The 17,020-nt window shown below is 18.3% G+C and overlaps 2 protein-coding genes across 2 annotated transcripts; both read right to left on the bottom strand.

Annotated features, from left to right (window-relative positions):
* Positions 1-4,448: 4,448 nt before the first annotated feature.
* Positions 4,449-9,880, bottom strand: PGSY75_0731500 (erythrocyte binding antigen-175; the record flags this gene model as incomplete). The annotated part of the gene is made up of 4 exons (XM_018785148.1): positions 4,449-4,519; positions 4,656-4,738; positions 4,918-4,996; positions 5,134-9,880. 4 exons carry the CDS (start codon positions 9,878-9,880, stop codon positions 4,449-4,451), a joined length of 4,980 nt encoding a protein of 1,659 aa, XP_018642649.1.
* A 2,243-nt stretch (positions 9,881-12,123) lies between these two features.
* PGSY75_0731400 (serine/threonine protein kinase, FIKK family) lies at positions 12,124-13,894 on the bottom strand (the record flags this gene model as incomplete). Its single annotated transcript, XM_018785147.1, has 2 exons — positions 12,124-12,204; positions 12,335-13,894. The coding sequence occupies 2 exons, from the start codon at positions 13,892-13,894 to the stop codon at positions 12,124-12,126; spliced, it is 1,641 nt and encodes a 546-aa protein (XP_018642648.1).
* Between the last annotated feature and the right edge of the window lie 3,126 nt (positions 13,895-17,020).

The following is a 17,020-nucleotide window of genomic DNA, read 5'->3' as shown; positions in this document are numbered from 1 at the left end:
TTTTTTCTATAAGTCAATTTATAATATAAAAAATACAAAAAAAATGAAAAGAAAGAGAAAAATATATATATATTAAATATATTTTATTTAATTTTTTCTTTTATTAACTTTATATATATATATATATATTTATTTATATTTATCTATTCAGTATTATTCTATATTAATATATAGGCTCAAAAAAAAATATATTTATGATATTTTTTTTTTGCCTTTTCATATATAACACATATTAAATAAAATTCAAAATCATTATATATATATATATGTAATAATATTTAGGCATATAAAGAAAAGAATCTGAAATAATATTGATAAACAATATTTTTATTTAAAATAATTATATATATCAAAAAATATATTTAACATATTAAATATATATGTGGCAATATATTAATATTTTATAAACTATATACTACTTTTCATTTTATATCACTCTTTATAACATATTTTTCTAGAACTACATATATTTAGTCATACACATATAATAGAATATTTATAAAAAAATATAAGTTATAATTAAAATGGAAATATTTTTAATATAAAGGTAAATAAAAATATTATGTATTTTAAATAAATAAGTAAACAAATAAATAAATATATATATATATATTTCAATAAAGTTTAAATCTTTTAATAACTTATTTTTTTTTTCATAATAAAGTTTTATTTATTTATACATTAATATATTTATGTTTTTTTTCTTTTTAAAAAAATTTTAAGATTTTTTTATTTTAATAATTTTTTTTTTTTTTTTTTTTTTTTGTGCTTTAAAAAATTCTTTTAGATTTATTTATTGGTTAAATTATATATATATATATTTTTTTTTTTTTTTATTTTTATTAATTAATAGATAAAATATATTATATAATATTAATTATATTAGTACACATAAGATATATTTATATATATAATATATTATTTATTAAAATGTGTATAATATGATAAATAATAAAATTCTTCTATTTATTTTTTTCTTTTATTCATTTTTACTTTTAATACCTGAACTAATTCTAAAATAAAGAATTTTTAAAAATAGGTCCTCATATTATTTTTTGTATGTATAATAATATTATTAATTATACATATATATATATATATATTATATATATTACTTACCTAACTGTTTCATTTTAAATTTCTTTTTTATTATTATTTTCTTGTTTTCATTGTTTTTTTTTTTTATTATATTTTTTTGTGTTTCGTGTTTTTCTCCTTTTCTTCTAATTTTAATAATAGATAGTTTCATTTTAATATTTATAAAAATTATCTTTTTCAAACTTTAATTACAATTATTATGTATTTGTTTTTTTCCTAGAATTAAGCACCATTATATAAAAATAAAAAAAGGACTGACATAAGAATAAATATTCATATTATATATTATAATATAAATAATATTTGAACTATGTTAAAAGAAAAATACTATATTATAATTAACTAGTATATATATATATATATATTCTTAAAAATTATTTTTTTATTTAAAAAAAAAATTATTATGTATGAATTATATGTTTGAAAACATAATGATGATATATATATGTATATATATTTATAATATTCATTTAATAGTATCATAGTATAATATATATTTATTTATCATTATTTTAAATTTAATTTTATTTTTGCATCTAAAAAAATAATATAATACGCAATTATATATATATATATATATATATTGTGTTCTTACAGTATATTTTATTTTATATTATTATTATATTTCTTTATATTTTTATATGGAAAAATAATATCATAATAATTTTATATTAATTATAGCTATTTATATTATTCCTATTAGGAATTCTTGTACTATTATAGTTTTATCAACCATACTATTCACACATTGTTTTATTCCATTATTATACATAATATAAAGAAAAGAAAGTTGTATCTTTATTTTCTAAATAAACATTTTTATTTTACTTATTAAGAATTTTTAATAAAAATGCAATATAATTATAATTAAATAGCTACTTTATACTTATTTAAATAAAATATTAAATTACCTTCCATATTATTTACATTTCTAAAATTTACAAAAATTATCCCCATCATTTTCAAAGTGTGTTAAATGATTATAATATATATATATGGATAAAAAATTCATATGCTTATATTAAAACTGTAGAACATCACATATTTTTTTTTACATATAATAATTAATAATAAATTAATAATAACTATCATTAATATTTTTATAATAAAAAATATATATTTTATAAAAATAAAGATAAATTTAATTTACAATAGCGACTTGACATATTATTATAAATAGTGCAATATTAATCATATGGTTATTTTATACAAATATGCGACTATTATAATTAAAAGATTAAAAAAAAGAAATGATTAATTATCATATTATAGGTTATTTATTTCTATAAAATTTTCTCTATATATTATATATCTAATATTATGGAGGAAAAAAAGAAAAAAAGGTTACATATAATAAATTATTCATAAATAATATATATATATATATATATATATATATATATATATATATAATATAAATAATTTAACTTAATTATTAAAAAAATGTATTCGTAATAGATTTTACAAATGATAGTTAAAAGAAAAAAAGAAAAAACATTAAATGAAGTTATAAAATATATTCTATAATAGAACAAATATATTTTGTTCATTATTCAAACTTAATACATTTTTATTCTTTAATGTATTTCTATTTCATGTTAAGAAAGTAAACAAATAAATAGAATTATTTATATATGTCATTTTTGTACCTTCTTTTTTTGCAATATATATTTGATCATAACACAAAACAAAGTATATATATTTATTAACTAAATAAATTAAATTTTATTTTCTAGACCTAATTTAATATATATATTATAATGAAAACCATACAAATTAAAATACATTAAATTAGGGAGTCATCTGAAACTTAACCTTTAATGTCTTAATATAGAGATAACTTACGTCCTTCTATAAATAGATGTGTATTACAAACATATATATATATAATAATGATACACAATAATTAACAAAAGTGGTAATATTTATAGAGATGACCATAATAGTGATGAAAATAAGAATAAATCTTAAGGTTACCTTGAATCAGTGCTTAAAAAGTTAAACACTTTTAAAATAAATTAATACACACAGAAAAATACATTATCAGTTCATAAACATAAGAAGTTATATAAAAAAAATGATACTTATTATAAATTATATATGAAAAAAAAAAACATAAAAAATATTGATCATTTTAATCCACCAAAAACACAGTTCTTAAAATCAAGTTATATTATAATTATTCGAAAATTATAAATGTAAATAATATTAAAATCATTAGACCATCAACATAATATTATAATATTCATTTGAAAAAAATTATAATTTTCATTAATTTATTTAACTTCGATTTTTCTTTTTTTTTTTTTTATTAACCCTTTTTAAGAAGTCTTATATATAATTAACTTTTTTCACTTTTTATATCATATAAACATATACTTTATTAAAATGGTTTATTTATACACAAAAATAAGACCTAATATATAGAGCTAATACTATATTTAATATATAAATATAAAAGAAATGTATTTTTTAAAACCCTTATGAAGAATAACAAAAAAAAAAGAAATATGATAATTAAAAAAAAAAATTAAATATATATATATATATATATATATATATATTATTAAAAAAACATAATAAATTAAATTAAACAAATTAATAAATAATGTTACATAATAATTTAATAATATTCTAAATTATATATAATATATTTAATAAGTTTTATTACACACTTTAACATAATATAAAATATATAGATTCTTTTCATTTAAATTATATATATATATATATATATATATATATATGTATGTATATATCTTTTTAAAAAATCAAAAAAAATTAAAAAAGGAGTATTTTTTTAAGATTCATAAATATTAAAAAATTAATTATAAAAATTTTAATTATGTATATAACGAAAATATAAAATGAAACAAAAAATATATATAATTAATTATATAAAGAATAAAAAAAAAAAAAAAAAAAGTAAAAAAATTAGTAGCAAAATAAAATATTATTTCCATTAAGATATAAATCCCAAAAATATTTCATATATGTTTATCTCAAAAATTGCTTACTCTTTTGAAAAATTAATAATGAATAAAATAAAGATATTTCATAGCATCCAAATAATATAAAATTAAATATCTATATATTTCTTTGTTATTATTTTTTTCTTTCTTTATGGCAATTTTTTTCAAATATTAACATAAAATACTTAATATATATGCACAAAAAAAATATTAAAAATCCTTTTAATTTTTATTTACAAAGAAAATCCTTATAAATATAAAAATTATAAAACTATTATTCTCAAAAAAACAAAAAAAAAAAAAAAAAGGCAATTAAAATAAAATAATCCATATTAATATATTAATCTTTTAAAAAAAAAAATACATCATACCTTAAAATTAATATGCATTAATATCCTCTGTATATTCAGAAAAATCGTTGACATTAGTTTCCTGTACTTGTTGATTGACTGAAAAGAAAAAAAATATAAAATAAAAATAAATATTATAGGATAATATAAAAGTAAACAAACATAATGTAATAATATATATCATTTTTATTTTCTTGTATTTATTTATTTATTTATTTATTTTTATTTGTATTACACATATTGGATAATTTATCTAAATTATCGGTGACTTCAAATGCAAAATTATTGCCATTATCCTCTTTCACAACTTCGTCAGAACTATATAAAAAAAAAATATATATATACATATATATTACACAAGTAATTTTTAAATTTCTTCTATATTGCTATTATATTAACATAAAACAAAATAAAAACACACATAAAAATATATAATACAATATACATATTTTTAAGTTACAGTCTTCCCAATTTTATTGTTATTTATTTTTTCTAACCTTTGATCTTTGGCATGTAATGAAGCGAAAATAAGCAATATAATAAATACCACACCTGCTCCTGCATAATATGGCATTCCTAAAGAAAAAAAAAAAAGAAGAAAAAGAAAAAAAATTAATTAGAAATTAATTTTTTTTTTGTTGTTGTTTTTGCAGTTTTGTAAGTATAAAAATAATATTATATTTTATTTCTTATTAAAAATTTGAATATCCTACTTGAAAAGGCTTCCTTTCGGAAACATATATAAGATGGATCTCTAAATTCCTTATTGGTACAATCATAATATTCCTTTGAATCATACGTAAAATATCTCATACAGTAATCTGATACTGCACAACACATATTTCTTGTTTTTTCTATAGAGCATATATTTGATTTGATTTTTTCTTCTATTATATGGGAACAATATTTTTCAGAAATTTTGTTTTCACATTTATTTATTTCTGCTAATTTCTTTATTTCTTCTCTTGTTCTAACATCATCTCTATTTTTATAACCTTCTATATTTAATTTTTCACCATTTAAATTATATCTACCTGGAGTATTATTAAAATTTGGATCATTAGATTCCGTACTTAAAACACTCTTAGAATTATTTCCCAAATCATGTCTTTTTCCATGATGACCATGATTAATTTGATTTTTTTCGGAACCTCTAGTTCCATGTAGATTATTCATGGTATGAAATTTATGTTCTTGTAAATGCCTCTCTTCACCAATACTAACGTTTGGATTTTGTAATTGTCTTCTTTCATTTTCCCCATTTACCATATCTTTTAAAGGTAATATATGATCATTTCTATCTACATGTGTATCACTTGGATTTCCCTTGGAATCTTTAACAATTTCTTCTTTTTTACTTTCTCTTAATTGTTCATGATTTTCCTTTGTATCAGGCAAATTCATTTCTGTTTGTACATTTGCTTTTTCCAAATCCCTAACTAATAGTTTATCTTTTTCCTGATCATCATTATTCAATTTTTCTATATTACCATCTAATGTCTCAGATATTCCTTTTTCATCAACTCTTCCTTCATCACCTTCCAATTGTTCATCATTTGATTCACTCTCCATATCATTTTTCAAAACAATATTTTCATATTGCCTAGTAAGTTCTTCTTCATTTTCCCCATCACTAACTTCAGATTTATTATTAGGAGTTATTTCTGTAGATTCTTCATTCATATCATGCGAATGTCCATCCGCACTATAATCATTTTGAGCACTGCTTACAATACCTTCTGGTAATTGTTCATCAGATATTCTTTTATTAGAAATATCAGCGGAACTTTCTAACGTATCATTTAGATTTTCATCAACATTTCTGTCAACTTGTTCTTCAGAGTTTTTATCTGTATATGTATCACTAGAAGGTTGATTCTCCTCCTTAGTTTCTAAATCATTTCTCACATTACTACTAGGTATAGTAATTTCCTTTGGATCACTGTTTACATTATTAATAGGACTGGAATCCAATTGGTGGGTTTTAAATTCTGAATCATTTCTATCAGAGGCATTTAAATTTTCTGACGTTCTAGCACTTTCCTCATCGACACTTTCACTATTTTCAACATTTTCAGTACTTTCAACATGTCTTTGTTCTGTCTCCTCAGGTCTAACTCCTTTATCTTTTGCGTCAACTACTTCACCCTCATTATTACCATTTACAGGAGACGTTGTAGTATTTACACTATTATGTTCACTTGTTAAGGTACTTGCATCTTCTGATTCATCTGTAATATTTATAGATGTACCTTCTCTTTCTTTATCTACATGAGTAGCGTCAGATGCATCATGAGTTCCATCTTGTAATTCCTCTTGTTGTTGACCTACATGACCAGATACATCATTAGAATTCTCTCTAGTTCCTTCATCTTCATGTTCAGCATCCTTTATATGATCCATAACAATGTCTTCAACAACTTTATTAGATCCACTAATATCAACATTTTGTTTTAATCCTTGCTCCTCAGAGGTATCTTCATTATTAGGTTCAGTTCCTGAAGGATTTATTGATACAGGACTTTCTGTTAATGTATTTTCAATAGCTTGTACGTTTTCTTCATCTCTTCTTGATGCTTCAGTAATAGATGAAATTGCTTCTTGACCATCACTTCTATTTTCCTTTGGTAATGTACCTACAGATGATTCTAGTGTATCATCAGATACTTTATTATCCTGTTGTTCACGATCATTTTCAGATAAACCCTCCTCATCTGTTGAATCAGAAGAAGCCAAGCTTTCCTTATGCTGTTCTTCTTCATTATGTGTATTTTCTTCTAAAACAGGACTTTTCTCTTCAGATTCATCTTTTTGGTGAATATTGGAAGATTCTTCTGATGTTTGTTCCACATTCGTATTCATTTTATCACTTAATATAGGTATTTCTTCCCCGCCATCACGAGTTGATTCTTTTAAATCTTCTGACAATTCAGTTGTAGACTTCTCCTGTTCTCTCTCTTGTGCATTCATTGATTCTTTTTTCAATTTTTCCTGATCTTTTTGATTTTCTGCCTCTTGTTTTGTTTCACCTATTATTTCAACATTTTCTTTGGATAAACCTTCTGCATTGTCTTTGTTATGAGATGTATCAGTCTCTTGTGTATCTCCTTTAATAGTACCTGATGAATTATCTATATTCATAGAATTAATTTGAGATTTTATTTCAGGAACCTCACTTGCAGGAGTGTTCAAAACATTTGATGCTACAGCTGTGGGTATATCTTTTACTTTTGTACATAGTATACATTTATTTTTATAATCTGAATCTACTATTTCATTAAATTCAATTTCGAAGTTTACTTTAGAACATTTTTTTGAGTAATTCTTTAAATAATCGTGAGGTTTCATAAATCGAATTTCAGGATAAATTTTATAATTATTTCCTTTTTGATATTCTAGGTATTTTGTTACTTGTTCATTATACTGATTTTTTTGTTTTGATATCCATTCTTTAAATGAATTACATTTAGTTTTACATTTGTCATCTTCACAACTTTCTTTTTTGCATCCTTCCTTCAAAACATTTATCATTTTTGTCTTTTCCTGACAATAATTATCAGCCCATTCATTAAACCATCTAAAGAACTGTGGTACATTTTCAATGTCATTTTCTTTACAAAAATTTTTATCCTTAAATACCCATCTCATCACACTCCATACATCTTTTTTAATATCTATCCACCAACCATCACGAAAAAGTCTATCATTTTCTTTATTTCTGTGAACATAATTCGAATTTGTGTTAATTTTTCCTACTAATTTTCTATTGCTCAAGTCATTCCAATAATCAGAACCTTTTATTATATCACTTAAATCAGCGAAACTTTTTTTTATGACATTACAAACTTTATCATTACCTTCATTCTTATATTTTTTTTTCAATAATCTTGATTCATATATTGCAATAGCAAGAATATGTTCTTTTATCATTGATAAGTTTTTATCGTATATTCTATCAATGTTTCCAAGACATATTTCTTGCCTTCTCGGAGGGCTACAGACACCGTTAACCGATAATATATCATTTTGTTTACATTCCCATATTTTGTTGGTTGTTTGAACAGATTTTTCACGACATCCAAATTTAGAAAGATCTTCTAAATCAACAGTTTCACGTTCTTGCTCAGTTGTATTTCCATTACCATTCAGAACGCTTTTAACCAGAGTAGTAGTATGTTTACAATCACAATATTTTGAATATTCATTATCACAATTTTTCAACATTGTACTTACATTTTCACCATTTCTTTTATTGGAAACGTCCAATAAATATTGTTCGGGATTTTTATTTGAACCATTTTTAGCTTTGTATTCTTTTGATAATATATGCCATTCAAATTTACTTCGAATAATCCAATCTCTATATTTCATACATGGATCAATACATACCTTATCACATGCTTCATATAATTTATTTTCTTTACATTTACTTTTGGGTGTTTCTAATCTTTTATTTTTTTCGAGAACAAATTCATCATTCCATTCTTTTATCCATTGATTAATTTGTGGTACTTCTTCTGGAATATTTCTACAACTAGGAAATTTATTTTTATGCTCAGATATCATAGCTTCCCAAAGTCCCTTTTTAAATTCATTCCACCACGTTTTTCTAAGATTTTTAATTTCTTGTTGAGTTGGTCTCCAATGAGCCTCTTTGAAAACTTCTTGAATTTTGTTTTCTGCTTTAGTTGAATAACCTCCAAAATCCATATCATTTCCCATAGCAAGATGTCCATAATCTAAAAAACTATTCTTCAAATCATTACAAAAATTAGAATCATAATTGTTATTATGTTTTTTAAACAATAGTTGAGACTCCTTTTTAGCTGCATCAATAAAATGATTCTTCATAGTCTCTTTTGTATATTTTTTAACTATACTAAGATTTACAATACATAATTGGATTCTACGATCTGGAACACATACGTAGTTGTTTTTATTATCTTTCCTTTTACAATTCCATTTCATTCCTCTCCTTTTGTCCATGCAATTACTTAAATCTCCACTATTAATTTGTGAATTTTTATTATTATTAAGTCTAGAATCCAGGAAACTTAATACCCTAGACACACGTGTAGCACGAACAGGAACATATATATTTTCTTTTATTAATGAACTTGTGGATAAAAATGATTGATAATTGTTGTTAAAGGTTCCTTGATTATTATGTTTATTTATCAAAGAGATTTTCTTATCTATATTATCTGGAGTTACATAAGTCTTCGATCTTTTATTAAATTTTGAATTATTTAAAATATCTAATTTATTTTCTATAAAACTAAATATTTTCTTATTAGTTGTGTGAACATTTTCATATTTCTTTTTATCTAATTCATTAAATTTTTCTTTATCTACATCTAAAGTTTTTTCATTTTCTATTATATCATATTCATTCGTAGCTTTTGCAAAATATAACAAAAAGGAGGAAGCAAAAAAATATATACCAGTACTACTTTTCATTGTATACACATCGAATATATTTATATGTTTATTTTTTTATATTTATTTTATTTATTTTATTTATTTATTTTTTTTCTATATATATTTCATGTTAGTAAATGAATATAACCTACAGTGAAATATATATAATATTTTAATACACTTTTTACAAAAATCAATTAATTATATTCATATATATGGAAGTAAAACATATTTTATATCAAAGAAACTAAAATATATAAAGAACAAAATAAAATTTACACTTAATTTTAAATATATATATATATATATATATATATATATATATATATTTATATATATATTATGTATGTTTTACTTTAAACCTATAACATTTTTAATTCTAAACAAATTAATATATTAAAATAATTTTCTTTACTTTTTTTTTTTTTCTTTTTTTTTTTTTTTTTTTTTTTTTTTTATATATTTTTACATAAAATTATAATAAATGCATATATATATTTTTTTTTTTTTTTTTTTATTAAAAAATTTTTTAAAATAACCATTACATAATTGTTCTATAATCTGGCACCAAAAAAAAAAAAAAAAAAAAAAAAAAAAAACGTTCTACAGAAATATTTAGTCTTATAATTTTTTGAAAAAATTATTAAATAATTATTTTTCTCCTTAACAAAAATAACCAACTATTTTACATTATAAAAAAACTATTATTTTATATACACATATAATGTCATTATGGTTAATTTTTTTTTCTTAGTCTAAAAAAAAAAAAAAAAAAAAATTTTTAAGAATTTTTTATAGAGAAGAACATTTATTTTTTAAATACAACATATTTATATATATAATAAAAATTTATTATTCTATAATTTAAAAAAAATTTTGTTCTTAGCTAATTATATTTTTATAACACCTCTTGTTTCTTCTTCTTTTTTAAAATTTTAAATATCTTATCATAAAGAAATTATAAGAATTAAATAATTTAAATAGAAATAATAAATATTATGGTTATCTTATTTATTAAATTTCTTTATTTGATTTTCCTTGTTTTTATGAAATAACGTAATTTAAATTGTATCTTAAATGAAAAAAAAAAAAAAAAAAATTAAATAAAATAATAATAAATAAATAAAATATAATAAAATAAAAAAACCTTAACTTAATAAAAGATCCTTGTAAATATTATTCAAATATTTAATCTACCATAAGTATATAAACTTCAAAAGAATAATTAAAAGATCTGTAACAATTAGATTATATATAAAAAGCAATATAAAAAAAAAAAAATTTTAAATTAATATTTAATATAGGGTATTATATTTTCAAATAAATTATACATATTTATTGAATAAATTCTTAAATAAAATTATTTTTAATTAATGGTTGCAATTATAATTACTTCACATTTTCTTGCTTTTTACTTTTTACCAAATATATAGAACATCTACTTCCTGATAAAATATAATAAACTTTATATATATATATATATATATATATATTTATTTATATTAATATCATAGTGTGTGTAATTTATGTATTTGTTCTAAAATTTTCATTATTAAACAAAATAATTTTTTTCCTTATATTTTACACATAAATTTTTTAAAATAAATAAATATATATATATATATGTGATAGATGTGTAAGAACCTTTTATGAAATCAACATCTTAAATTTTACAACAAAAAAAAAAAAAAAAAAAAAAAAATTATTATGTCCATTTTAATCATTTCAACAAAATAAATAAAAATATTCTTAACTAAAATTATTATTTTATTAATATTTATATTTTATATATTTATTAAATTTTTTAAATATTAAAATATATATATGTATATATATTAAAAGAATAAATATATATATATATATATATATATATATATATATAATACAACAATAAATTTATTTCATAGAAAAAAAAATATTTTTGTATCAAAAAAATATGCAAATACTAATTAAAAAAAAAGTACAAAAAAATATGCAAATATTAATTCAAAAAAAAGTACAAAAAAATATGCATGCTTAATAATAAATATTAAAAAAAAAAAAGTACACTTGAAAAATTATATAATTTTCATATAAAATAAATATGTACTTAAAAAATTTTAAGGTACTACAAAAAATATTTTTATAAATTAAAAAAAAATATATATATATAATTATATATATATATATTTATATTAATTTTTTTTCTTTTTTCAAATTATATTTATTAAATATTATTTAAATAATTATTATTAAGTATCGTAAATAAAAAAAATATATAATAAAAAAAGGGATGGAACAAATTAAATATTTGATGACCACCAAGGATTTTTACTCAAATCATTTAGGTTTAAATTCTTCCTATAATCTATATGTATTAATTGCTAAAAAAAAAAGAGAAAAGAGAAAAAAGAAAAAATAAATAAATAAATAAATATATATATATATATATAAACATTTATTTTATATATAAATATATTGTACGCATTATTTCATATATTTTCTTATTCATACCTTAATTATATTTTTTAATTCTTTTGGCCACCTTTTCGTCTCCTTAAAAAAATCAAGGTTCATACCATATTGTGTAAATTTTAAATATTTATCATCATATGATGGATCAGAACGCTTCCATAAAAAATTATAATTCCAAATCCATATAAATAAGATCCCCAACATATATTTATCAACTGATGAAACGTTAAAATAAAACGTTTTTCGTTCTTCTTCGTCTGTAATAGACTTTAAATATTCGAATGGATAAGTTATATGGAGTTCTTCCTGTTTTTTAATTAAGTCCCAACATTCAGGAGGAATAAATCGAACCTTACCAACATAAGGAACACATGATTCAAAGGGGTAAATACCATTTATATTATTTATATGTCGTAAATTAAAAGTATACATAGGAGTAGCTTTCCCAAAATCACATAAACGTATTTCATGATTATCTGATATTAATATATTTTGACTAGTAAAATCTAGATGAGATAATCCTGCACTGTGTAATTTTCTTAATAAATTTAAACAATCATATAACAATTTTTTTTTCTTCTTTTCTCTTCCTATAGAAAATATTTTTTTTCTTTGTCTTTTTATATATTCACTTATATTCTCCCCAAAATATTCAGAAACCATTACAATATAACCATTCATATTTGATTTCAATTCATTTTCTAATACAAGATTGAAGGTATCCAAATCTTGGAAAATATCTTCTTGAGGAAATTTCTTACCAATATAATCTACATCTGGTTCAAATAAAACTTTGTATAAATTAGGTGCTATACCTGGATAATATTCATTTAAAAAAGATAAAGCAACTACTTCCATAACATAATTTTCAGCATTTACAATATATTCTCCTTCATATTCCTTCATTAATTTATATTGATTTACCCATGCATTAATAGGAATCTTTTTTATAAATAATCTTATCTCATTACCATGTTGTGAACTAATAACTGTTTCATACATTTTTTGAACCCTTGAACCACCTTCTACATAATTATTTGTTGGTATGAGTATTAATTCCCAAAGGTTATAATTCATACCATATACACAAAAATTATATGAAAAATCTAACATCTTAATTAAACTTTGTTTTCCTAATTCCCAGTTATACACATGATCCGGACAACAAAAACTTTCATTATCATATACATAATTCATACCTTTTACAGAATCCCAATTCTTATCAATAATACCATTTATATTTTCATTTTCTTTATTCAATATATTCAATTTAGAAAAACTATCTTCTTCCCCTTCCCAATGAGTATCATTAGTCTCATCTTCAGAAAAATTATATTCATAGTTTTTTTTATATAATCTTCCAAACAAATTTATATTAGTTTTCTCATTTAATAAGGAATTATCACTTTTTTTTTTTATTCCTTTCTTAGTTAATATACGACGCATAAAAGGTATATCCTCATTCTTGATCAATTTTTCATATTCAGATAAATTTCGTGCATGCTTATATAATATATTTAATGGAACCTTTGTCCATTTATCCATTACTACCAAAATAGGCACCAAAAGGGATAATATATTATTAAATATATAATACATATATGATATATATATAAAAAATTATTATATTTGTATATAATTTACTTTTACTTACATATTATTTAATTTTTTTTTTTTTTTTTTTTTTTTTTTTGGTTTCAAACTAGTAATTAAACATATATGACTCCAAAAGAGATGAATCATAAAATAATACATAGTTTTCGTTTTTATAAAAAATAATATATCCTTTTAAATTTATTTATTCCCCAACTAATAATGAAAATTTCTAAAATATGTAATATATATATATATATATATATATTATATTTAGTTAAACATTATTTTTTAAAACATAAAAATGCTTATATTCAAATGGTTCTTATCTAATTATTTTATTTAATAAAATGCAAACATTTATATATCTCATGGTTTTTTTTTTTTTTTTTTTTTTAATCTATAATTTATAAAAATATAAAAAATTATATTCTTATAAAAATACTTAAAATTAATTAATTGTAATAAAACATTACATATATTATATTAAATATAGAAGACATCTATACATTTTTTAATAATTATTTCCTATATCTTTTATAAATTATGAACAAATTTTTAAATTATACATAAAAATATAAAATATATATATGTAATATTTAAAAAAAAAAAAAAAAAGAAATTTTATTATTTATCATCCTCATTTTTGATACGAGGAATTAAGTTTACCCTATTTTCGGGTACACTCATTTTATAAAATATATATATATATATATATATATATATATATATATTTATATGTACATATGTATTTTTTTTTTTTAAAATAATAATATTATTCATATCCTAAAATGATTTTTCCCCTTATTATAAATATATATATATATATATATAGATATATAGATATATATTCCTTTTTATAAAAATATAAATTTTATTTATTATAAATAAAACAAATTTTGATTAACAAATGGCATTATTAAAATATATACATATATACAACATATATAATTACAAAAAAAAAATTATAAAGTTATAATAAATTTAATTTATATTTTAAAAAATGAAATAATTTTTTTCATCTTGAACTTTTATATTTATTTTCTTTTTGTACATTTCAAATTTTCTTTTCAAAATGAGAAAATACTAAAATTTACTTCGTTTTTATAAAAAATATTATTTCTTTATAAGTATAGACTTTCATTATTATAAAACGTAAAAATTTCAAAATTATAATTGTAAATTATTATAAACATTTAATATTCTAATTAAAAAAAAAAAAAAAAAAAAAAAAAAGGAATAACAAATAAATAAAAATAATAAATAATTTATGAAATACAATTATTTAATCATTAACAATTAAAAAAACCTTTTTTTTTTTTTTTTTTTTTTTTTTTGTATTATTTGAAACTATATAGAGAATGACATTTAGTTATAATCTTTGGGTTCTTTTCTCTTTTATTTTGCAACAAGAAATTTTAAAAGCATATGCATTTCATATTAATTTAATTATTTAATATATTTATAAGAACAATATATTTTATTTCATACATATGAAATAAAAAATTCTTCATAAAAATAAAATATTTTTTTATTTAATTTTTATAAATATATAAAAAATATATTTATTAATTATATTTTATTAATTTTTTCCAATATATATTTGGTAATTTTTGGAAAAAATTAAGAATGAGACAAATTCATATTTCTTTATAAAACACATACCCAAAATTTCAATAAAAAAAAAAAAAAAAAAATTAAGAATATATATATATATATATATGTCATATAAGTATAGATTAAAAATAATATTAGTAACTTAAAGATACATTTTATTTACGAGTTTAATATTACAACGATAATACTATAATAAATATAACTGCAGTTATAATATATATTAAATTAGTTTATAAATATATATATATATATTAAGAAAAAATTTATGTTATAACTTTTCTCTTTTTCCTTAAAGTGTTTTTAGGTGGAAAAACCATCAAAAAATAAAATATATATATATATATATTTAAATAAATATAATATATATATATTATATTTTTATTATGTTCAAAATTTTTTTATATTTACTTATTCATTTTTCTTTTTTTTTTAAATATAAATATTAATTATTTTCAAGGTACAATGTTACTGTACATATGTTTAAAAGATTAAAAAAAAAAATTAATTAATTTGTAAAATAGAAATGTATATTAGAAAACAAAATATGCATATATACACTTATATACACATATATATATATGAACACAAAAAGAGAATATTTCCTATTTATGAGAAAATATTATTTCTTTATAAACAAAATTACACATAAAAAAAATAAAATAAAATAAAATAATAAAGAATAAAAGAAAAAAAAAATATATATATATATATTTATATATATAAATATATAAATATGGACGTAAACAAAATTTAGAATATACATATAAATAAACATCTAAATATATATAAATAAATATAAACAGATAAATAGATTATACGCATATAAAGAAATATGAACATATGAATAAATATAAACAAGTGAATAAATACGAATATACAAAAAGATATAAACAGATGAATAAATATGAACATGGAAATAAATATAAACATATAAGTAAATATAAATGTACAAATATAAGAATACAAATAAATATATAAATATATATAATAATAATAACAATAATAATATAATATATAACAATTACTATTATATTTCTTCTTTTTAATAATAATGATGATTATGTAATATAAAAAAAAGTACATATATATTATACAACATATAAATTATTATATCTATTTTCACTATTGTTAATTATATATAAAATACCACATATATATATATTATTTTTTATTCTATCTGTTATATTTTTTTGCTTTTTTATATATATTATATAATTATGATATATTTTTCATTTAATACAAAAAAATGTAATAAAATAACATACTGGAAAATATATATTTAATACTTTTCCACTAATATTTCCTTTTTTTTCTTTTTCTAAAAAAAAAAAAAAAAAAAAGACTTACAAATTAAGGCTATATACTTCTAATTTTTTTTTTTTTTTTTTTTTTTTTTTTTTTTTTTTTTTCATTTTTTTTCAAAACAAAGAAAAATTTTTTTTTTTTTTTTTATATAAAATCCTTTCTATATATTAATAATATATTTTTTTATTTTTTTTTTTTTTTTTATTTTTT

Source organism: Plasmodium gaboni, chromosome 7 (assembly GCF_001602025.1).
Source record: "Plasmodium gaboni strain SY75 chromosome 7, whole genome shotgun sequence".
Classification (NCBI taxonomy): domain Eukaryota; phylum Apicomplexa; class Aconoidasida; order Haemosporida; family Plasmodiidae; genus Plasmodium; species Plasmodium gaboni.
This window is presented reverse-complemented; position numbering and strand designations above follow the sequence as displayed.